This window comes from Bombyx mori, chromosome 5, assembly GCF_030269925.1.
Source record: "Bombyx mori chromosome 5, ASM3026992v2".
In the NCBI taxonomy this organism is placed as follows: domain Eukaryota; kingdom Metazoa; phylum Arthropoda; class Insecta; order Lepidoptera; family Bombycidae; genus Bombyx; species Bombyx mori.
In genome coordinates, this window is record NC_085111.1 from 10,343,818 (window position 1) to 10,368,807 (window position 24,990).

At 37.9% G+C, this 24,990-nt stretch overlaps 2 protein-coding genes and 1 long non-coding RNA gene across 4 annotated transcripts; 1 reads left to right on the forward strand and 2 right to left on the reverse strand.

Annotated features, from left to right (window-relative positions):
- Positions 1 to 365: 365 nt before the first annotated feature.
- LOC110385902 (probable RNA-directed DNA polymerase from transposon BS) lies at positions 366 to 11,624 on the reverse strand. Of its 2 annotated transcripts, XM_021350693.2 has the most exons (8): positions 11,438 to 11,624; positions 5,052 to 5,141; positions 4,419 to 4,491; positions 4,120 to 4,282; positions 3,211 to 3,295; positions 2,676 to 2,834; positions 2,113 to 2,202; positions 366 to 485 (listed from the first exon to the last, which is right to left on the reverse strand). In XM_021350693.2, the coding sequence occupies exons 1-8, from the start codon at positions 11,495 to 11,497 to the stop codon at positions 381 to 383; spliced, it is 825 nt and encodes a 274-aa protein (XP_021206368.1). In that variant the 5' UTR covers positions 11,498 to 11,624; the 3' UTR covers positions 366 to 380. The 2 variants fall into 2 exon arrangements, with proteins under 2 accessions (XP_021206368.1, XP_062524457.1); XM_062668473.1 differs by lacking the exons at positions 366 to 485; positions 2,113 to 2,202; positions 2,676 to 2,834; ... (2 more) ...; positions 4,419 to 4,491; positions 5,052 to 5,141 and adding an exon at positions 5,148 to 10,506 and having other exon boundaries at positions 11,438 to 11,540.
- Positions 11,625 to 13,231: 1,607 nt separating this feature from the next.
- LOC101739929 (uncharacterized) lies at positions 13,232 to 14,403 on the forward strand. Its single transcript, XR_009973099.1, has 2 exons — positions 13,232 to 13,459; positions 14,285 to 14,403. It is a non-coding gene; the product is annotated as an uncharacterized LOC101739929 (long non-coding RNA).
- Positions 14,303 to 24,272, reverse strand: LOC101744280 (zinc finger protein 532). Its single transcript, XM_004930116.5, has 3 exons — positions 24,151 to 24,272; positions 23,173 to 23,318; positions 14,303 to 20,303 (listed from the first exon to the last, which is right to left on the reverse strand). The coding sequence occupies exons 2-3, from the start codon at positions 23,304 to 23,306 to the stop codon at positions 18,563 to 18,565; spliced, it is 1,875 nt and encodes a 624-aa protein (XP_004930173.1). The 5' UTR covers positions 23,307 to 23,318; positions 24,151 to 24,272; the 3' UTR covers positions 14,303 to 18,562.
- Between the last annotated feature and the right edge of the window lie 718 nt (positions 24,273 to 24,990).

Sequence of the window (24,990 nt, forward strand, 5' to 3'; positions counted from 1 at the left end):
ATTTGGCGTCGGTTTTAGTAAAGGCCAAGGCCCAAGGCCGTTTCGAGAATTCGGGACACCCGAAGAATGTTAACTACGCACATAAACAGAATATTGCCGAACATACAATAAGCGGAGAACAGAAAATTTATCTAATATTTACGTTAATAACATTCGCTACGGTTGAATCAGCTATATAATAAATAGGTGGGCTTAGATCGAGCCAAACAGATTACACCAATTTGATAACTTCTTTATCACCAAAGCGTTACGATGTTCAAATTTCTAGCAAATTATTGATTAATCAAAGACTTAGACACGATTAAAAAAACAAACAAACATTGAAAATTTCGTCTAAAACATAATTGAGAATAAAACGAGACACAAGTCACTGTATGAATTTAATTTTTCTTTTTAGTTTCCACATCGCTGACCAGAGTGAAAATGTTCTCCGCCGTGTACCTTTTATGAACATCTATGTAATTGCGGCATGTCACGCCACACTCCTGTAATGAAATAAAAATATAAAGTTTGATCCCTACTCAGTATCGAAGCATATTCTGTTTACATTATTAAAAGTTCATATCATTGCCGCAAGCTATGATAATGAAAATAATTTTCAAAAGAAGATACAAAACCGAAGTGCAATAAAAGCAGGCGCTGTATGTAGTACCTACAGTAAGCATTTAGGATTACTAACATATAAAAGTCAAACCGTTAAACCGCTAAAATACAGTAAATCACATAAATGTAATAATTATATAAAATAATATCATTATTTATGTGATTTACTGTATTTTTATTTACTGATAAATTTATTAATCAAATTATTTCAACATTGTTTATATAGGTGATTTGTGTCTTTCGAGTGTAGGTATTTGTAGTTTATAGAACTACGCTAAGAATTGTTATTATCTACACTGTCTTGATTATAAAATAAATTTAAATAAAATAAATTAAAAACGAATCACTATTTGAATTTATGAAGTTCAAAGAAAACATCGTTCTCTTCGTTTAGATTTTTCTTCACGACAATTTTTTTGTTCCCGACCCTTGCTCTTAATATATTTATAACAAATTCCGCAAACGCACCGACGTCATAACGAAAGCTTTGAGATAATCTAAAGAGCACTTGAGCCCCCTTTCAACTTCCCCTGTTAACTTCCCCCAGAATCATTAAATGATGTCATATTTCAGGATTAAGTTTGATTGCATATACTGATATTTTATAAAAGATGACACAAAGTTATGTACTTCATTTTCATTCAATTTGAAAATTTTGCGCTATCAGCGCCATAGTGTATTTGAAAATTAAAAAATGAATTTAATTTTTTTTTTTAATGGTTAGGACGGACAACTAAGCTATTATTCGCGAACATTTTATTATTTTTTTATTGCTTAAATGGGTGTACGAGCTCACGGCCCACTTGATATTAAGTGGTTTCCAGAGCCCATAGACATGTACAACGTAAATGCCGCCAGACGCCACCCACCGTGAGATCTGAATTCTAAAGTCTTAGTTTTACAGTACAGTACAACGGCTGTCCCACCCTTCAAACTGTGACGCATTACTGCTTCACGGCAGAAATAGGCAGGGCGGTGGTACATACCCGTGCGGACACACAAGACGATCTACCACCACTAAAATATAGCCTTAAAGTATTGTAACGAATCCCAGTTTTTATTATATGCATATTACTTTTACTGTTCATGATTAATACGCAAATTTGACTGCCACAAAACGAAATTTTTAAATGTTAAAGTAAATAACAAAAGCCGACTTATAACCTAATAGGTGTAGGGCTCTAATAAAGAATTAAAAAAAGAGTAAATAACACAAATCGAATCGAAGTAAAGAAAATAATTTGTATTATTCAAGATTTTTAACAAAACAACAGCTTTTTTATTGAACTTGTAGGCAGACGAGCATACGGCCCACCTGATGGTGAGTGGTTACCGTCGCCCATGGGCTTCAGCAATGCCAGGGTCAAAGCCAAGCCGCTGCCTACCGCTTTCCCATTTCTCGCTAAAAGGCACGGAACAGTCGTCGTTAAGTCATCTTTAAGTTTCTAAATTGACATACCTTTATCAAAAAATTAAAGCAATGCTAAGTATATTTTATTGAACACTAACAGGTCCAAAAAAAGTTTGCATCCAATTTTGATTCATAACACATAAACTCTTATCTGCAACACAGTTCTTCAGGACTAACTTAGCTCCCGTCTAAAACGAAAAACAAAAATCAGCTATGTTTGCGATTCATAGACATAATTTAAACAACTTTTACGGCTTTATATCGCGTTTTTTTATTGTCATAATATTTTTTCCGACGCTTCGAATATTTTACAAGAAACGCGAATAATATTAAATCATAAAAGTAGTTGTGATTATAAAGCATAAATGTTGAATTCCAATTTTATTTGTTTCCATAAATTTAATATTTAAAATTTACTGAAAATTATCCTACAGATACACAAAGGTTATATAATTATTGGCCGTTTGATGAACGATTTTTCTTCAAAATTTATGACCAAAAAAGAGTGTATTACGTCAAATCAATGTAGCACAACTCATCCCTTTTTGCTGTAAAGCACTCATGCATTTCAGTAGAACTCAACGCCCATGGCTTCAATCCAATTAAATATTCGTTCTAATCAGTTACTTAATTGTGCTTAACATAGAACACAATATTTTACCTTCACTGGACTCCCTAAGCCTTCAAGCCGATCACGAGGCAGTAGTGGCATGGTAGTCCAACGACAACTACTATCTTTGCTAGTACTTAATCGTATAGGCATCCGATCCGCTGGTCCTGGAGTTCCTTCAGGCGTATACCGCACATATAGTGGTGGTGCCTAAATAGAGATTTTTTTAATTGTCGTCATCGTGGAAAAGCGCTCAAGACGTATTGATTGTTAAACGGTCACCGAAATCCTAAGTTCTTAAGATATAATGTCAATATCGCAATTGAATTTAAGCAACGGCTTTCCTACCTTTCAAATTGGAAAGCATTCCAGTAGAAATAGGCAACGTGGCTATACAAACCAAAGGGAGCCAAGTCTCAATCGCCAGTATTGCAGATACGAAATAATTGAAACAGTTGCATACTGGTTCTCTACTGTGAATTAATGGGGCAAATTTCAAACTATTCGTTTGTGAGATTCCCACAAACAATTATAGTCAAGTTTTTAAAGTAGGTGCGATACATTTTAAATTACAAAAAATAATAACATCTGGGTCACCGTAGTTTTCAGCCCTGAGCAAAAATTCATCGCCATAATTTAATTTTTCTCCGTGGAGACTTTCATCAGCTGCACTGTCATAAAATAAATAAACTAATATATTTATCTGCGTTTGTATTTATAATAAATAAACTTGTTTAGATAGGCACATGGATAGATTAATATTATAAAAAAATATAATAAATAAAATAATTGGATAACTTATACCAGTGAGTACCTAAGCCTCAATTTACCATTGAAATGTCTTTATATACATGAATGTACCTTATTTTACCTTAAAAAACTAATATTTTGTAGCATTTTACTACAATTCTCACTTATGTACATATTATATTCAAAATCCACTCTATTGTATTTATATTACTTATAAGTTGCAATATTAATTCGCTGATATTACTTCAATTCTTAATTAGTTTCTAAAACAATTATGTTTGCTAAAGAACCAATTGATGTGGTGACGTCGCATAATATTTAGTCGTAAACAAGACTAAACCACTTTCACGTTTTCATTTCGTGTTCATTCTTTTAGGGATCCTTTTCGTAATTACAAACGACTGTTTCTTGTTTTAATCGAAATAAATAATAAATTTCTATACCTATATGTAAGTTCCTAACTACAAATGTATTTGCAGCTGGATAATGTGTAAGTATTTATCTATGATCTGAGAATAAACCCGCAATAAAAGAATGGTAAAAGTCAGTCAAAGACCCGAAAGGTACTGCCCGACTTCTGCGAGGCCACCAACTGACAGAATGAGGTGGCTGGTAGTGAAACGCACTGTCTATTGATGTTTCCTAAAATCAGCTATTTTATGTTTACGTTCACCGAAGAAAATCTTTCCTTCTCTTAATATTTTTAAAAAACATGTCAGTCCTAGACATTACTGGCTCTTCTAACCTAAGTATAACAAAAGTATTCCGACAGCAAGGTGTAGTTATGGGTGAAAGAGTCATTAGGCATCCATCATTGATGTTCTGCAAGCAATCGACTTGTCGTTCAGACACTAAGCTTGATAATGCTAATCCATACTGAGGCTTTCCGGTGGCGGACTTGGTTTTAACTGAAAATTCAATTTTAAACAAAATATTACGGCCCAAAATATTGTTTGTATATGTAATTAGATAGATTAAATATAATTAAATGGCTTTTGATTATTGAAATAAATTATTAGTTATGATAGTAAACAAAAACAATACCTAGCATATCCGAAGCGACAACTTGTACGTTAAAACCATACAATACGAAAGTTCCGCTTATTGCAAGTGGTCGCTACAAAAATAAAGTTATTGAGCAATAAATTTAATATTAGTGGGTCGTAAAAATTTAGCATTAATAAAAAAGTTTTTGAATTAGCTAAACGCTATATTAGACTTACTGTTGACACAAGATTAGGCTTCCGATTCGTATTCATTATGCATGTAAATCTTTTACGAGTATCTAAACTTAAAAATCTTAAAAGCGGGTAAATAGGAATCCATTAGTTGCGGACGCCGCAAAACCCGTCATTGTAGTAAATCTTTAGAGAGACCTATGTCCAGTACTGAATATCTGGTGTGAGAGCTTCCGATGTGGTATAACGTTATTTAAAAATATCGCCATAAAATTTTCTGAACTAAAAATCATCGCTTTTCGTCTTGGTGCTAGCTTGAGATTGGTTTAAATATGATTAGATATATGGTTGAATGACTTTGCCCTTGTTACTTTATTGACTTTAACTTTAAATAATATTTATCCTTGATCTACTTGGAAATTATTCTGTTGAAAATTGACTAACAAGTATTTGAGTGAAAGTATGAGAGAAAAACAACAACAGAAAGATAAGCATTCACCTCCTTCAATAAATTGCTAAATAATGTTCTGGACCTTTGCAACAACAATTCCTTTCTCTCGCGCTTTCGTAGAAATAACTTGAATTCGTACTGGAAAATGTTACAAAACTAGAGTAAAAATAAGTTCTTATACTTTTTTATCGCACTTTGATTTTATCTATCTCTCGCTTAACCTTATGCCTTTAAGCAATACTCGCAACTCTTTCATTGCCTTCCCAACGAAGCTTAGTCTTCAACTAAGAAAGAGCAAAGCAGAAATCGCCCTTTGCGAACAATAATCATAAGATCTTATTGCATAGGCAGCGGTAGGCAGCGGCTTGGCTCTACCCCTGGCATTGCTGAAGTCCATGGGCGACGGTAACCACTCACCATCAGGTGGGCCGTGCGCTCGTCTGCCTACAAGGGCAATAAAAAAAATAAAAAAAAGTTTTTTCTAAGGCGACTGTGATGCTCCCCCCATCCAAAAACCTAGAGATCCACTTGCAGTCCCTCGGGGATTCGGTAAGATGGTAACTTCGATAGGGGTGGCCTATGCCAAACCCTGTATAGACTTTCGCGATATGAAAACTTACAGCGAGAGCGTCGCCCATGCTCTCCAAGGCTTCAGCCCACCTGTGAGTAAGGTATACAAGAGGATCGCCAGCTGAGCAACCGTGATGGAAACTGTACTGTTGGTCACTGATCAGCGATCTTCAAGATACTTCAGGAGTTGCCTATTATCTTTTTTCATCAACACAAACAACAGAGCGATAGATTTTCACAAGTATATAATCTGTTCGTAACTAGCAATTATTTAATTTGTTACAATTTGATAACGACCTAGATGAAATACTAAAGTAGTCATCTTATTTTACTTAAAGTATAAGTACCTAATTACCAAAACGTGAATACTACTGCACACCTCAAGACAGTATCGAAGTCTTAATTGCATTAACGCACAACCATACTTAGGCAGGATAATGATAATGGTACAAAGTGGATAAGTAAAGGTGTACTTTTTTTTTTTTTTTTTTTTTTTTCTGATTGAAAGTTTACTGGTGGCCCGAAGGCCTTTCCAGTTTCACCAGGACAGGTGGGCGAGCAAAGGCTCAGCCAAGAGGGGTGGGATTTGCTAACAACTGCCCGAGCGCCTCCGAAGGAGACCTAACAACTCAAGAGCAATTGTTTCGCGAATGAATCTACTACCGGATCGGAATCGCGACCCGCTGAGAAGATCCGGCGAGAAACTCAGCGGGCTGATGCATGGGTTAGGTTGCACGTCGACCTCTTTGTCGAGTTCGACGAGTACGGTTACCGGGGTCCCTAAGCCTGCCCCTAGTATTAGAGCTGAAGGCATCTAATGCAAAGGTTATTGGATCTGATGGATCCGTAAGGACGTGTCTAGGGCGTCGACGGTGACTGGCTCCTGCATGATCAGGATTCGGGGAGTAGTCAGCGGCGGCAACGATAAGGCGATTATCATGACGCATAGCCTTATCGAAGTATCGTTCCGACGCTGACTTCATGTATTTCCGAATTGATTCGAGGCCCAGGTCGTCGTGTAGGTCAACGTTCCTCACGAACCACGGAGCCCCGACAGCTAACCTGCAAAAGCGGGATTGCAGGGATTGGAGGGTGTCTATGTGTGTGCGGGCCGCGTGAGCGAACACCACACTCGCGTAAGTCATGACGGGCCTTATGCAAGTTTTGTAAAGTGTCACCTTGTTCCGAAGGGACATTTTACTCCGCTTACAGATCATGGGGTAGAGTCTACCGAGAATAAACGCGGCACGGTCACGGACTGATTTTATATGCGGGCGGAATGTCATCGATGCATCCAGGGTAACGCCCAGGTACTTGACCTTCCTGGCCCAGGGTATGGGTTGTCTAAAGAGAGTAATCGGGGGTGTGAGATTCCTCCTCCTAATCCGGGAGGAAATCCGTGTGGAGCTTCCCCTCTGAAATAGCACCGCAGTACTTTTCGCTGGGTTGATGTCTATGCGCCATTTTCGGAACCACTGTCCTAGGGCTAGGGCTGCGCTCTGAAGCTTCTTCGCGATTAGGGACTTATTTCTACTAGAATAGTAAACAGTCGTGTCGTCGGCGAATAAAGCTAAATGGGTCGGCGGCGACCGGGGAATATCGTTGACGAATAAGCTAAATAGGAGGGGTGAGAGGACAGAGCCTTGCGGGACTCCAGCTGTGAGAGGTCGTGGGGAGGAGCGGGTTCCCTCGACTCGATATCGAAAAGAGCGGTTCGACAAGAAGTCCCGTATGATGAGCACGAGACTATCCGGCACGCCCATGTTGAATAGTTTGAAAATCAAACCATTGTGCCAGACTTTGTCGAACGCTTTTGCGACGTCGAAGAAGAGAGCTCCCGTGTATAACGGTTTTGGTCGATTAAGCCCCACAAGAATGTGCTCCGTGAGGCGGTGCACCTGTTGAACGCATGAGTGATTTGTACGGAATCCGAATTGTTCATCGATAAGAATGCCCTTGGATGAGACGAAGTCTCTGAGGCGTTTGTAGAGCAGACGCTCATACAGTTTGCCTAGAGACATGAGGAGGCTAATCGGGCGGTAGCTCGTCGGATGATTTTTTGGTTTACCGGGTTTATGTATGCCGATAACGTCCGCTTCTTTCCACACCGCGGGAAAGATACAGTTCGCCATAGCGGCATTGAAAATAGATGCCAACATCACGATGAGTTGGACGGGTAGAAGTTTAATAACGCGGTTGGATATACCGTCGGAACCGGGAGCCTTGCGAGGACGTAGGTCTTTGATCAAGTCTTTAACTTCCATCGGGGTGACGGGTGGTAACGCATCAGAGGGTGGCAAGGAGGCTCTGCGTTCTACCTCACTGTCTACTAATTCTACATGAACAGGGTCCACGGATTGAGTGCTGGGCGTGCACTGGGTTTGCAATGTATCGGCCAGCAGCTCTGCTTTTTCGTCATCATCGAACGCCGCGAGTCGGCCTGAGGGGCCTACGAGGGGGGGCATAGTTACTACCGTATCCGATTTGAGAGTACGAGCTAAGCGGTAGTAAGACCTTTGGGAGGGCGCGAGTCCTTCTAAGAAATCAGACCATCTGGCATCTCGGACTTCGGCGATGCGAGACTTTACGTCGCGTTGTAGGGCACGGCATTCGAATACGATTTTCCGCGGTAGGATACCTGTCGTAGGCGCGTATCGAGGCGTTCTTAGCTCTAAGGAGTTCCCTAATATCGTCGGACAATTTGAAGCGGTGAAGGAAGTCCTCCGCTACAACTTGTTTCGATGACCTATCTAATGTCGAGGTGATGTGTGACGTTAAGATGTCTATGGCTTCAGCGGTATCCTGAGGAGACGGGATAGAGTCCGGGTTAAACGGGAGCGATGGTGGATCAGATTCAGCCAGGCTGATGCCCAGCGTGTGCCAATCCACCACAGTCCTCGTGACGGGAACGGAATCGGGAGCGCGACCGAGCTTCATAACGACGGGACGGTGGTCTGAATCTAACTCTGAAACTACTTCGATCGAGTGTAAGCGCAGAGTTACGTTTTTTAATAACGCTATGTCGAGTATATCCGGGCGATGCGCGATATTTAGCGGGTAGTGAGTCGGGGTTAGCGGAGCGACGATATCGAAGGCGAGATCATCGACTAACGCGTCAAGCCGCCTGCCATTCGGGGTTGTGGTGTGTGAGTTCCACCTGATGTGTTTACAATTTAGGTCGCCCGCCAGAATGACAGAGCTCCCCATACCGAGCAGCGCCTCGATATCACTGCTTAGAACGATCTTATCCGGTGGAAGATAAACGGACGCGATAACGATCGGCGCGTGTCCCGTCAGTGAGATTCGACACACTGATGCTTCGATATTAGCGAGCGCGGGAGGATCGAGCGGGACGCAATGCAGGGCTCTTCTATAGTAAATGACGGTACCACCACCACGGGCAGAGAGCCTGTCGTTCCTGACCATGTTATAGTTCGCGATTTTAGGGTCACGGCGCGCGGGCTTAAGTAGGGTCTCCTGCACTAAAAAGATATCAATTTGGTGGTCACGCAAAAAGTCAGAAACCTGATCACGTTGATTTGCGAGACCGTAAGCGTTAAAAAATCCTATCGTTACGGATAGGGGCTTTATTCTACTTATATACGCCATTGATTACCGGCGGAGTGAGGGGAGGACGTACGTATTTAATGACGCGTATACGTCGGCGTATTCCTGCACAACGGCGATAAAGTGTTGTGCAGTGGAGGCAGCGCGAATGGCGTCGCCCAAAGCGTTAACGCGCTCAAAGTTGATCGACTGAAAGAAGTCGATCGCTAAAGCGAGATTGTCGGACGCGGTCGGAGGGCAAGTCGCGGGAGAGGGACGAGTCGCGGGGGCGGGACGAATCGCGGAGGAGGGAGTTGTAGCCGTGTTCGTGTACGGCAGCGGTTTTGCCCAGGCCGAGACACTGGGCACCGCCGCCGGAACGAACGCTGGCTTAGCCTGCGACGCAGAGGGTGCCGAGGCTTTGATGTCTGGGCCGGAAGCTCGGAGGCGGTTTTGGCGGGCGACGCGGCGATTTATTTTAGGGGCTCGGGGGCAACCACGGTAATTCGCGGGGTGACCCTGTGTTCGACACAGGACGCAGCTAGGCGGTTCCGTCGCGGTTTTTTGGTCGCGAGCGCAGAGGGCCGTGGCGTGATCGCCCAAACACTTAACACATCGGGGGCGCGCGTGACAGTTACGGGAAGAGTGTCCGTACAATTGACAGTTATGGCACTGGCTAGGAGTGCCTTTTTTATGGGGGGCTTCGACAGCGATACCAGAGAGCCTACAGACGGTCTGTGTGTTAAAGATTTTCTTACCCTCGGGGGTAGGCTGGAGAGCGACTAGAACCATATTATATGGCTCCCTACCGCGACCGGTGTGCATACGGTGCACAGAATTCACTGGTAGGCCTTGTTCTAACAGGTCGGCTTTTACGAGCTCTACATCTAACTCTTTAGGGATTCCGCGTATTACAACGCGGAGTTCGCGCTCCTCCTGGAGCGTATACGTATGGAAACTTATACGCTCCTTACGGAGGTAAGAAGAGAGGGCCCTATGGTCGTCGGGTGTTTGAACCTTAATTTGAATGCCGTTCGCGAGGTTACGGGCATTCGTGAAATTTATATTTTTGGCCTTAAGGGCCAGGCAAACTCGATCCCAAGCTGCCTTCTCCTGAAGGATAACCGGGGGAGGGGTCTGGGTTTTATTTTGTGCCACCGGACGCGGCGACGGAGTGGCACGGGCTGGGGGCGCAACGGGAGTCTGAGGGCGGGGGCGCGACGCGTTCACGGCTTTGCTAATTTTAGCGGCCGCGGGAGCTCGAGACTCCGCGGCACGCTTCTTACCCTTCTGTACCAGGGTGAATCCATCCGTCGATGAGGCGGGGGCGAGGTCGACCTCCATGTCCGAGTCAGAGTCGGAGCACGAGGAGGCGGGTGCAGGCGACCTACGAGCAAGTGTAGGTGTTTTAGAGGGCGCGACGGAGGCCGCGGATGATCGCTCAGCTGAAACGATGGTCACGGCGGACGACGCAGCAGCTTTTCTCGCCAGTATAGGCGACACGGGAGCGGCAGGCACGACAGAGGCTGCGGTGCTCAATGCAGAAGCTCTGCACGCAGGTACAGGCGACGCAGGAGCAGCGAGCGCGGCGGAGTCCTCGAGAGGGCTCGCAGTGTGATTGGCCTTGAAGGCCAAAAACTCCGAGGCGAGCTGTGGGTGGCGAAGTCGGAGGAATTCCGCGAATACAGCGTCCATGATCGCTGAGTACCCAGGTGGGGCGGCCCCGGGTCTTGAAAACACTCGCCTTGCGGCGAGGCCCTAACTTCTCGGACCTGAGCGGTTCTATTGAACACAGGTGGCAATGCGGCGCGATTACTACAGAACAAAGAAAAAGCACAACAAAACAGAAATTACGAAAAGAAACAAAACAAATAAATACTTGCAGGAAACCACTTTGTCGGCAGATGTACCACGAACACAGAAACAACAAAAGGAAACAAAACAAATAAAAACTTCCAGAAAGAGCACTTAGTCGGCAGATGTACCACAAACACAGGCCGCGCGAACAATGGCCGGGCTAACAAAAGCCGGGCGAACAAAGACCGGGCGATCGAGTGGACGATGAGCACGTCCGCACGTGACGGGTGCCTCTATCGGAATGAATGAAAGGTGTACCTACATTAGGAAGCTTGCTACAAAAAATGAAAAGTGAGGATATTACTTCGCGGACGAATAACAGAGAAATAGGTAAACGCTCGATGAGGCTGGGTTTGTATACCATATCTTCTATATTAAATATTGATGATAGTAATAAGATCATCATATTATAAAGAGCATTTGGCCTTTAAAATACCAACTTTGTAAAATAGATACTAAACCTCATTCTTCAGTCTTTCCTCGCTCCAATTTCCAATGAGAACCGAATTACTGTAATTCATTATAAAAAGACGTTTTATTCGATTTAATTTTATGTTAAACGTGTTTAAACAAATATACTTTTTTCCAATTTGGTTATTTGTTGTTGTTAACAACTATTTGAGTTCTATATGTCACTCAGTTTGTCAAAGCAACATCTCCTATTTTTCATTTGTTTTTTCAATATTTTAACAAACATGGACTGAGACAAGTTTTTATTGTTGTTACATTTTATTTTATTATTGTTTATTCAAGCCTATAAAATAAAAATTAAAATTAAGTCTCGTCGTACACCGGTTTTCATGTGTGTTTATGGGTTTCGTTACGGATCAGGGTAATTGCGCATATATACATACATGCTAATAAACAAAAAGTGTATTTTCTATGAATCATGCTTGAAACAATAACGAACTAGATTATTTATTTATTATTGATAAACAGCCGCCTGCCTACCTCTATTACACATCTACCGTCAGTGCTAACAACTTATGACAAACCTACAGAGCTTTATGACAGCCACGTAAAATTACGTGCTTTTGAATTATTTTATTCTACCAACAGATATCTTGTGTTTGTTTGCTAAACGATTAATACACATATAAATATCTAAAGATATAACTAAGTATTAATCGTTTAGTATTTCCAAAAGTACACGACCGCAAAATCGCTGAACATTGTTTCTGCGATCATTCCGAAAAATATATTGTTTTTTGGTAAATTGCGTCCAGTGTTCGGATAATATTGCGTAAAGAATTACTTAACTTACGTAAAGTATTACTTTTTTCGGGCTATGGGTGAGCATAGCCCTCTCTATCCATCAGTGTGTTTAGTGCGGGTTTTTTAACGTTCTCGATAGCGTAAAAATTAGCTCATATTCGTATGGAATGGGATCATTTGCGTACGTTTGCTGGTAGGGGCGCTGTTCCAACTGCAATACAAAAATGGCTTAACTTTTACGCTATCGAGAACATTAAAAAACTCGCATTAAGCACACAGGTCGCGTGAATCCACCGAATGCGGATAACTCTTGACCGCTCATTGTTGAAAGTGTTAAAAGCTCAGTGCTGAAAGTGGGATACCTTTTGAAACTTCTCCCATATGAGACGGTTCTCCATACCTCTAACCTCCATACCGACTGTCAACCACTTTAGTGCAGTACTACCATTTCATTTAATCTTTTAGTTAATGTGCAGGCACCTACCTAAAATTAAGGATATGCCTCGATAATGGTAAATGGCAATCTAAACTGATATTTTTTGTGATTTATTACACACAAAGTAGCAAATTAGATATGAATTGTTAAGCGGAACTGCTTCTTTCCTGGTGGAGATAGACCACTGCAATCTTTACAAATCGGTATAAAATTCTAGAGGTCTGTAATAATTAATAATTATTGTGCGCGAACTACACAAAAAATACTGGATTTGTTTTGACCATTTCATACAGTTATTTATTTTTTATTTTTTTTACACCACAAAAAACAACAACATATAAAGCACGTACAGAAACAATCTTAAGTTATTACATAGTAAGTTTTCTTCTAAAAAGTCAAAGACAGAAAAAATCAAATAGTTAAAACGTAGGTACGTAATAACAAAATAAAATATTTTTAGGTTTACATCTTGGTCATTTAAATGAACTCCCTAATAAATTTGTTAATCTAATCTTCATAAAATTCGTTCCATTCCACTCATACCCAGATAATACAAATAATATTATATAGTTCCACTTTGGATTAAAAGCCCAGAGCCCAGGCCACTAAAAAAATCAATGTCTGTTATTTTGAAAGACGTTTGACTATTTTCTATATAAACGAAGTTTGTATTTTATGAAAAAACATCTTTAGAAACGAAGTTTGTATTTTATGAAAAAACAAAGTACAATGTCTTTTAGAGACGAAATAATTGATTTGACAGATTCATTTACATTAGCAAACCACTGTGCTCTAGCGGATTTCATTATTGAATTAGATGAAGAATCTTACAGTAAGTTCATTTTTCAGTTAAATTTCAATTTAAATTCAAATTCAATTTAAAACAATTTATTTCAATTTCAATCAATCAATTTAAAACAATTTAGATTCAATTTAAAACAATTCAAAATATTCCAATCTGCATAAGTAGGTACCCACCATTGCCCACCAATGTGATTATTACCTTGCGTAGCAAAATAGTAATCGGAGAAATAAAATCTAAATTATCTAGATACACATTGTACTCAATTAGAATAGAAAACGTAAATAATTTTAATTTAAAATCGAGCCCGAGGGCTAATAAGCAAATAGTCTATACAACTGTTCAAAAAATTCAACCTGCACCTTTTCGGGCTTCTATTAGTATTCCCCTATTATTCATGCATAGTATTTATACCTTTTCTAACTATCTTTTCTTACCTAAACCATACCCTATAATGCGTTGCAAGCCCAATCGGGGTTGTACAATCGTTCTGCCTATTGTTCTTTGTTGAAGGCAGACGGCATTCACTTAATCGTCTGTTATCTCCAATGTTAGGGGTACAAGCAAGCTTCTCTCTACCAATGAGAACTGTGTATTGACTTTTTGAACTAAAAAAATCAAAAGTCATCATACTTAGGTGATTCCTGAGAGGGCATTTTTCTCATTAAACATATGTTCGTTTAGAAAAGTAGGCCATCATTGCCATGAAAACTCTTTTTTTTTTTTCAAAATATTATTAACATTAGTAACTACATCATGTTTTGTATATGGCCATATAAAATAAAATATGCCAAAAAAATATTATCTTTTTTGTGATAAAAGTAAATCAATATTTTGAATTTGTTATTTTTACAGTTCAAAATGAAACATCTCTTATAAACATAGATTCTTCATTAGAAACAACATCAATAAATAACATTTACAGCATAGATAATAGCCATACTTTGGAAAAAAAAGGAAACAAAAAGAAAGAATCCACATCTACTAAAAAACAAAATGTAAGATTTAAACAAAAGTTGATATACAAAGAATAAAGATCTGGTTGGTGTTATTTTGAATTTGTTAATAAATAATTTTGTTTCAGAGTCATAGTACATCCTTAAGAAAACCAATTATTGAATCATCAATAAAATTTGGTGACTGTCCAATTTGTTGTGAAGAACTTGGTACAAACCCTTTGGCTTCTACAAAATGTGGACATGTATATTGTCTGAAATGCCTTGAACGCTGCCTCAAAACAGAAAAAAAATGTCCTACCTGTAGAAGAGTATTGAAAGGGAATTATGCATATCATCCTCTATTTTTGGGAAATTCGTAATATTATAATAGTCTAAAATAGTAACTTAATTTATAGTGCTCACACAATAAGAATGAAGATAATTCAATAAGAATATGAAGGTGTTTTGCTTATATGTTACAAGAATAATCATTGTTTTTGTAATGGAATTTATCAATGTCTCAAAAAAGGGTTGTACTGGTTTTACTAATTACAATCTACACAGAAGATAAAAAATTGACAGTAGCTTCTCACTTTGATAAGTTACAACTCATATTTTCAGTTGACAATTTAAGCTATGTGCACAACATATAACATAGCTCATATTAAATCAATAAAAATAGATTAAAACAATAGATTTATTACTTAATATATTTTCATTTTTGGAAAACACATTCTTTTATAATTAGACAATGATCTTAAAGGTTAGCTGTTTTCTTTGTTGAGACCACATGTACCATTTTAATATATTTGATGTAAATAATAACAATGTATTTATTATTCAATGCCTGTGATTTATAGCCTGTTAGATAGTTATTACGTTTCAAATGTAGATACCAAACCTTGAAACAAATTTTCTTATGTTAATTTTTAATGATCTTTTTGCAATGACTGTTTTTTAAACATTTTGCTATTACATATAAAATAACACAGGAAACCACAGATTTCAAGTATTGTAGCTCTGTTTAGCGATCTTGTGGCAACATGAATTACAACCCCTTCTGCACTTGCACTCCCTAATTGCTCCCGATTCTTGCATGACTATTTAATAAGGTGTACATTAATCTGCAATTACCAGTCAAACTCGATCGCCATTGGAATATTTACGACACAGATCGAAGATGTTTTTCTAAAATATATCTTATTAGGTCAGAATTATTCCATGTTATAAAATACTAAACCCAACCGTTAGCAAACCTACTCGCTACTCTATCGGTACAGTGACCCGTCCAGCAGTTTCACTCAGGCAAAACACACTGCCGTAGCGAAATGATTAATATAATAAAAAGAATAATAGTTTTTTATGGATTGCGGTTAGTATACAAAAATATTTGTAAAATGTAAATAAAACATCAGAGAATTGTCCATTAAACGACACTAACAATTTTATTTTTCAGTTCTAGTCAGTAGGCATCTCTAAACTATGTACCAGTCATAACACAGTTTACTCTTTGACCCAAATTGACATTGTTTTTATATTAACGAACTTCGATCAAAAGTAAGGACTACAGGATTTTTTTTAATTCAACAAAATATACCTACCTTTGTCAAACGCAAAACTACAGCTAGGCATTGAAATGTACATGATGAAATTAATAGGTAACTATTTATTACAATTAACTTTTATTATTATACCGGTCACTCACATTCGCTCAAATACGCAAACCCGCAAGTGTAGGACGACATTTGCGGGTTTGCGTATTCAGGACGACAATGCAAAGTTTTCGCTGCATTCGTGGTTTTCCAAGCTGTGTTTTTTAACAAACATCAATGAGCGCGAACTGCGATCCTTCGCGTAGTCTCCCACACATTTGTGTGACCAGTTGCGCCCAGGATTGCGAAGGCAACGAACGTTTCGCTATTTTCATAAATCGTGACGTCTACTGTGTAGCGTATCTTCATCAAAAGAAATCCCATAAAAACAGCATGGCTGTTAATGATGCCTGGGAAAGAATTCAAAACTCTTTTTCTCTTCAATGTTCTATTGACGAATTAAAAAGGAAGAGAAATTCGTGAGAGATTCGTAAACAAGTGTAGGAGGAAGCGCAAACGGGTTTGCAAATTGAGTACAGAACCCATTTGCACAGCCGCTAAGTTTGCGAATGAATGTTTGACGGCCCTTCAATATTTGCGCGCATGTGAGTGGCCGGCATTACAGTAGTACAACAACATTCTTGATAGATAGCCCCGCAATTTCTTTACGTACACAAACCTGTACCAACACATTTTAAAGGAAATAAGTATTTGCAACATGTGATTTTTCTAAAATGATTGCAGCTATATTTTCATAAAAAGACAGTTACAGGAAGCAATCCAAAAATTTCAAATACAAGAAACGACATGAGTACCTACCTTGTCAATCATGGTGCAGATGAAGGAATGATCTACTTAACAACGCGACGGCCACAACAAAGAAGCGATTCTTGTGGTATTTTTTGTTTACCTACCTAATTACCGGGACCTTCGATGGGCTATACTAATTTCCATGAACTGGCATATGAACTCATCTGCTCTGGCAAGAACAGTGCTTCGCAGTCTACAGCCAGATCGGAATCGCGACGCACTGAGAAGATTCGACGAAAAACTCAGTGGGTATGGTAAAGAAGAACGATATAAGATTAGTAAAATTTTCATTTTAAACCGAATCTACAAGAATTTTGCTCATTTTTCCTGTTCATTATTTTTGGACGCACATATTTTTATGAGAAACTAAGTATAATTTCAAACTAGAAAACTTATGACAATATCCAATTACTATTAAAAACAACGTTGCAATGAAAACGTAAAATTACATAAAAATTTAATTTAACAACGATTATGTACGTATGATGATTTTAATCAACTTTCCCGTTTTTTAAAAGTTACCACCGAAGACATCAATAATAGTGGAGATACAGAAAAATAATGAAATAATACAGCGTGTAAAGGGTACCCAAACCCAAAATGTTGTTATAAACCTATGAACTAACTTATTGGTCACGTTAAAAGCACAAAAAGAGAAAAATGCCCTTTTTCCGAAGGATCCCATATTTGCCTCTTATGACGCCCAAAGCCGGAGACAGGAAGGCGTTATTATTTTTCCAGACCGCACAACCATGAAGTTACTCTGCGCGATCGAATGAAGAATAAGAAAATTGGCGGTAAAACCGTGGTAATTGTTTGCACGTTTCTCGTAGAACTGATAGTCATTATGACCAAAAAGTTCTCGAATGGCAATCGCGTACCAGAACCGTAGATAGGCCTCGCAGAACATAGATTGGCGATCAGTTGGATGTCACAGGTATGCGCTGGGTGCGGACAGCGCAGGGCCGGTCATAGTAGCGAACCTTAGCAAGGAAAGCATAGGATATAGCAGTGAATGTCTGCAAGTTGATAACACGCATATTATATTAAAATACCGACACCCGATCACGCTACGCTGCAGCGCTGTGACTATCGCTAATTGTATTAAAAAGATAGATTTCATAACTACTCGGCACCTTTCGTACGTTAATGGTACTATGACAGAAACCTTACTGGAGTATCCATAACAATTATGAGTTTTCATGAACAATTTAGGAACGCACACATATAAACATTTAAGTATTTTTATTTACAAAGATAGATTACGTCTGTTTCAGTCATAAGTTTGACATGAACTTCGTAATAGGGGCAATCTATAAACATTTTCAAGATATTCTAATTTTCAGTTTAGTTTCATGTTATTTTATTTATGAACACTTCCCCTTCTTGCACCTTGACTATTATATGTACAATAGTTTTTAATTAACTTCTGTAGTTTCAGTGAAATTATTTCCTAACAATCACATCTTGTAACTACCATTTATGATTTCACGAACTACATCCTGTATGGACATTCAATAATCAAAGATAAAAATAAATTGATTCTACATACATTCAGGGCTGTCTTTAATCTATTGGCGAGCACTTTAGGATAATGAATCCCCTATGATGTGATAAAGAAAACTTTACAACATGCAAAATAGTACCTACCATACCTACACCAGATTCTTTTTCAAAATACTGGCTATTTGTAAACAGATAATGATGGCTTATTGGATAATGGTCTATTATGATTTCCCAGCTTCGTGATTCTCGATAAGCCTGCCTAAATTGGTTTCGTCTTCCACATAATCTTATCTTTGACTAAGACTACCAGACTGTGAGCATTGATGTTTCTCCAAAATTTCTTTACTTTCAAACAGAGTTTTGCAAATTTTGCACTGGTTTTCTGAAAATGGCTCTTCGTAGGGGACGTTCATTTGCTGTGTTACTAATGCATCTCCATTAAAGCACTTTTTGTTTTGAATATAATCGTCAACATTCATTATTTTGTGTTCCAGTAACAAATGTGTTGAGAAAGATGGTTTCATGGCAAAACTTTGTCCACATTCCATACATTGGTATGCCATAAGAGTATCTCTATGAAGTTTTAGGTGATTTTCTAAGAGGTTTTTATTTTCAAACTTGTCACTACACATGTTACATCCATAACTGCTTTTGAAAACTCTTTTTTTGGTCATTTTCATTCCTAGGCGTTTGCTTCTTTTAATCCTGGGGTTTGACTTTTCTTTATTAGACGTCTGCTTCAAGCTCCTTTTCTTTAAATACTTGCCTAAATCTATGCGAGGCAGATCTATTTTAAGATCCAAGCATCTAATGTTATTGTGATGAATCGAGTAATGTTTTTTAATTTGCTTCCAATCTTCAGATATAACCATTTTGCACATGTAGCAGATTAAATTACCATCATTGTCTGAATCAGTATTTTGCGATTGCATCTTTAAGCTTTTAGTGCATTTATATGGACACAAATTTGGTAGAATCGGTATTTCATCATATTGACATTTGTAAATGAAACTTCTGTGGCAATGGTCACATTTTTTTACTACGCGATATATTCGATGACTTCCTAGTTGTGTTCTAGTTTCATTAATGACTGAAGCTACTATTTTTGCAATATTCGGTGCCTTATCATTATGTTTCCTTGTGTAGTGATTAATTAAAGCAATTGCGTCATTGCAAACAGCGCCACAAGTCCAACATGGATAGACATTGTTCTGAATGTGATTCCCTAAATGACTTTCTATTAGATTATGAAGTACCAGTCTACCTGGACACAGTTCACATTGATAAAATATTAATGCCTTATTATCCATGTTGTGGATCTTTAGATGTTTGGCCATAGTTACTTCATTAAAGCATGCCACAACACAAAATTGACATTTATAAACTTTTTTTAAATGAGTTTGTTTCATGTGTTGTTTAAAGTCGTTTGGATGAAAAAGATTACATTTGGTCACTGGACACTGCAGTCTAGCGGTCGCTCTTATCATTTTAAATCCCTCGCAGTCATGGTTGTAAGGATAGTTCACGTTTTTGTTTGAGATATGAATACCGCATTCTGGACAGTAAAAGGGAGGACTTTTTAAATGCAGACGTAGATGTGCTTTAAGGCCACAAACAGTTGGCAAAGTGAAAAGGCAAATTGGACAAGTGTAAGTTTCATTAGTAAATTCCATAAAATGTTTGGCGCGGTCTTTATACGCGGAATTCGCCATGGAAATATTCTTCTTGCATTCAAAACATGTATTTAGTACGACACATTGTTTACGTGGGTTTGGTTGTGTAACTTGGTCGGGCTTGTCACTCCCTTGTGTTTTAATCAGATCCATATTATAAAAAGAAAGGGGTAACGGATCGATTCTCAAGTCTGTTACATTTATCGTAGCTGTTTTAAATGAATGCGAACGTATATGAAATAGTAAATTGCATCTATTGTAGAATATTTTGGGAAAACCACAATGACGACACATGTAACTGATTTGGACAGATCTTCGATTGATGTGATCATTATAGCTGGATTCAAAGACGAATCTGAAACAAAAAAAGTAATTCTAATTTTAAAAACTTAAGACAGGTACATCATATAAATATTATTGATCATTCATTGTCGGTCAGTCATTGATCCTTGATGCCTGTGAAGATTGTTACAGTTAGTTAATTGGACGTCTAAAGTTGGTGGAAATTACATTAAAATATACCGTTACAGAGATAGAAATAAAAGTCAATCTAATAAAATATATTAAATGCTATTTGGCGAACCGTATATTTCTCTCAATTATATTGCCTTATTATTAATAGCAAAATTAAATGAAACTTCTACTTCGTGTCTCAAGGTAAATGGTGGCATAACGACCTGATGTATATGGACTCCTTTATGCACATAACACCAAGTAGCCAAGTGAGTTGTTCATCTATTAAATTAAAAACTATTTTAATTCTACGACAAGGTCCTAATACAAAAGTACCGAAAGTGCGGCAAAAAAAAATAGAAAAAAAAAACTTAATGATTTTATGAACCTACGGCAATATTTGATTTTTAAAAATACGTTAAAAGTGCGTACTCCTCTAGTTTAACTTATCAAATATTGTGATAAATTTTGATATATTCAGTACCTACCTATAAAAAAAATTCATAAAATGATGACCAATTTTCAATCGAATATATAAAATTAGCCGATGTCACTCTCCACTGACCTATAGACCATCTCAGCAAAAAATAACGTCGATGTTATACATTTTATGAACTTATGAACTAGGAGATTAGCTGTCATAACATAATTGATCACTTATCATCAGTCCAGTATGGCATTAATGATTAATTTCATTTACATATATTATACATTTATATTTTATTAAAGATATATATTTAATATAGATTCAGTGACTTTTTGGGCGAGAATCGGGCGTCGGCCGAGAGTATTCTTTGGGGTTTAGTCGGTAGTCATTCTGCGGGGCAGTCGTACAGTTCACGCTGTCCCGCGCGCCTTCCTCAAAACGTAATCTCTTTGGCGCCGAAGTTCGACATAGCATCATCCGATCCACCATCAGCCGGATATCCGTAAATGTCCGTTAAAAAAATAAAAATCTCTAATAGCTATAGGCTTTTCTAACAATTTTAGTTATGACTGAACTAAACAAAAAGCAGAGCAGTCTTTTTTTTTACTATCCGTGTCAATTTACTTTTTTGATTGGATTGGGTGAGTGAAAGAGCTCATTTACGCATCATTTCGGATCCTCCCGATCCACTAACAGTGCTTTTAGGTACCCCAAGCGCCGGTCATTGTTCTCGTCCAACCCGTCGCTTGCGACGAAGTTCACGTTATTACGGATCCTCCCGATCCATTAACGGTGCTTTTAGGCACCACAAGCACTGGTCACCGTCCTCGTCCAACCCGTCGCTTGCGACGAAGGGCTCGACGAGCGAATTAGCCCATAAAGACAGCCCACTGAGTTTTTCGCCAGATCTTCTCAGTGGGTCGCGTTTCCGATCCGGTGGTAGATTCTGCGAAGCACTGCTCTTGCTAGGGTTAGTGTTAGCAACACTCCGGTTTGAGCCCCGTGAGCTCACCTACACACGTTAGGGTGAAGCTGAAATAGCCTCTCAAGGCTATCAGCATAGGTAGGATTAAAAAAAAAGCGACGATGAGCTCGGCGAGTAAATTAACCCACAGACACAGCCCACTGAGTTTCTTGCCGGATCTTCTCAGTGGGTCGCGTTTCCGATCCGGTGGTAGATTCTGCGAAGCACGGCTCTTGCTAGGGTTCGTATTAGCAACAACGTCAGATTTGAGCCCCGTGAGCTCACCTACTCGCCCGGTGACGCTGATATGGGCTCTCAAGACCATCAGTTTAGGTAGAAAAAAAAAGCTCACGGCCCATCTGATGTTGAGTGGTTACCAGTATACATGTCACAAACTGCATGTCACTTAAAAAAAAAAAAAAGAACTTAAACATGTGCAATGCATGTCACACTCACCTTGAAACACAAAAGACTGTAGAAAACATACTATCTACTAGAAAAATGTAATGTTATGACTTGTCTTGATATGATTTGAAAATTGATATAAAACATGTATCAGATAGATTAAAAAGTAATAAATAAGTAAAAATAATAAAATAAATTTAGCATGCATATATATGTATATGAAATTATTACAATACTTGGATATGATGTAACATTAAGAGCCAGAACACAAAAACACGTTTTTAAGATAAATTACGTTCAGCAGCATTGAATGGTTAATTTATGTTCAAAGTGAGCCGGAGTCCAGAAAGCCTTGAAAAAACTTAACACAAGCAGTTTAGATTGGCTTCCTGGCTCAAAGTTTAAGTACACATAGAGATAACTTCACCCTAGCTGATTAAACATGTAACTCATAAATGTGACTATGTCTTGTCTATTATACCATTTATGATTTTAAAAAGAAACCAGTAGTAGCAACAGTCTTTACCACTAGTGCACACTGATTGTAAAGTAATGTATTTTCAAGATTCCAATGAATCCCCATAATTAGGTTAGTTTGAACTGATACTATTCAAAGATTTTGATAGAGTAAGTCGCTAATCATACTGTTAATATCATTTATTGCGAACCAGTAAAGATAGGAAGTAAAGTAATGCTGAAATTGGTCACGGGGCAGTGATGCATTCAGGTTTGAAATATGAGACAACTGTTATACAATATAACTGAGATCTCAACCTCATTTAAACAGATGCAGATATTTATGCTGTGATGTATTTTTGGGCTCCAGTAACCGCTTCACACCGGTACCTCTAAAACCAATATTTTTGTTCTTTCATTTTTATATTGCATCAATTAACACAGGGTAATAAGTATTTATTATATATTATGGTTGAACACATTTTATATTAATACAGATTTTGGCTAAAACCCACTTACTTGTCTCCACAATCAGTACACCCAAATACTTTGTGGCCAGTTATTGGTACTGGGATTGTGTAATTTGGTAAAGCTTTTGTGAAAATCATGTTTTTTATACTCAGTCTATCATTGTGAGAATCTGTAGTACCCATATTAATCGATATCTGTAATATAAAGGTTTTAATAGTATAATTATAAATACTCCAATGCAGGATCTTAATAAAACCTTAATTTTTAGAATTATTAGGAGATAAGTCTAATAATGGGCTGTCTAAGTTTTTTTCTAGAATCTATAGATATCACCTCAAGAATGCCACCACCCACTGTGAGACAAAAGGTTGAAATTGTACATCATAATGATCATTGTACTATATTTCAAACGTCAATATTAGCGTCCCTGCTTCCCAAATGATCAAGTTGGACATATTTGCTGAGTCTCAGAGCTTTTCGTTTCAGGTAAAAAACGCGTATGATTTAATAAAGAAAATACTAGTTTAATCATATTACTATATTATAATTATATGCACATATTTTTGTGAGTTTATTATCTTTGTTTGGTAGTATAATTAAATTGGTATTTACCAACTTAATTCATACATTTGAGACATTCATCAAAATTTATCGTTAATGCATTTTTTTAAGTCTTGAATATAGATTTTTTTAATTTTGAGTAATAAATCGCAATCTTGAATTCATTTTATCATTATTTACAACTAGCCGCCTACTGCTAACAAGATTTATGCGCCAAAAAAATATCAGAATACTTTCAGTTACGTTTCTTTTCACTATAATATCCGTTGATTTGTTCAAATCTAATTTGATATAGTTCATTAGCCTGCAGTGTTTATTACTTCACTTGTTACTCCATGAAAAGGGACAATGTTCACGTGGATTTGAAGTCATTAATCAAAATCTACGACCTCAAGTAATTAATCGCTTCACCTTGAGTATAATTCTAAATTATGAAAGAATGTTATTATTATGATTGATTCTTACCTTAATTTAGACAAAAATACGCTTTACTAATAAACAATTTCTTTTGAAATTGATTTGGAGCGACCTCTGATGACAAAATTTACCTCCTTGTAGTATCGCCAGAAGTAAAAATCATTTAATTGCCAAGATAAAAATATATTGTTTACTATTAATGATAAATTAAACCATTTTTTAAGTACGTTTTCTATTTACTTAAGAGGACTACACATGAAAGCAAAATATTAAGCACACATGAAATGTAAAACTAGTAAATCTCTACAAAACTACTAGTAAAGCTTTTTTTTTAAATTAACGTCCGCCCTAAGTATATTTGATTTTGTTATGTTTTAAGTTGTTATTTGATTTAAACCTTAAGATAAATTTAGTACAAGTACTTTTTAACCTAGTAACATATCTTAACAGATTAAGATTTTTATGTTCACACGTACTAACCTGTTTATAAATAGCATGAATGGCACCGGCCTTCCCCAGCTAGGAATACAGTCAATTCGCCACTTGACACACGCTAATTCCAATAAAATCTGTTAGGTCGTTTCGAAATTCGTAGTTTAGGGGTAAGTTTTAAGACTATGCCGGGGCTTAAACCCTGCCGGCTCGTTACTGGTTAGCACACGGTCACTTCGATTTCCTCAATAAAGGAATAACATCGCTTAAACATGAAATCAACAAAATTTATAAAATATTCAGGTGGATAGCACCATTAGAAATTGAGCTGTGCATGAATACGAAGTCTTTACTTTACTAGAGTCTTTTCATCACACATCCCACAGTGCCTGAAAACGAAAGTTTTTAACCAGTGCGTCCTACCGGTAATGACTTACGGAGCTGAAACGTGGACAC

Excerpts from the sequence above, each read along its gene's own strand:
- LOC110385902 (XM_062668473.1), bottom strand. The coding sequence starts at position 8,038 with ATGCCCCCCCTCGTAGGCCCCTCAGGCCGACTCGCGGCGTTCGATGAT.
- LOC101744280 (XM_004930116.5), bottom strand. The coding sequence starts at position 23,306 with ATGGGTACTACAGATTCTCACAATGATAGACTGAGTATAAAAAACATG. Across the intron at positions 20,304-23,172 it reads TGTACTGATTGTGGAGACAA|ATTCGTCTTTGAATCCAGCT; the intron begins GTAAGTGGGTTT and ends TTTTTGTTTCAG.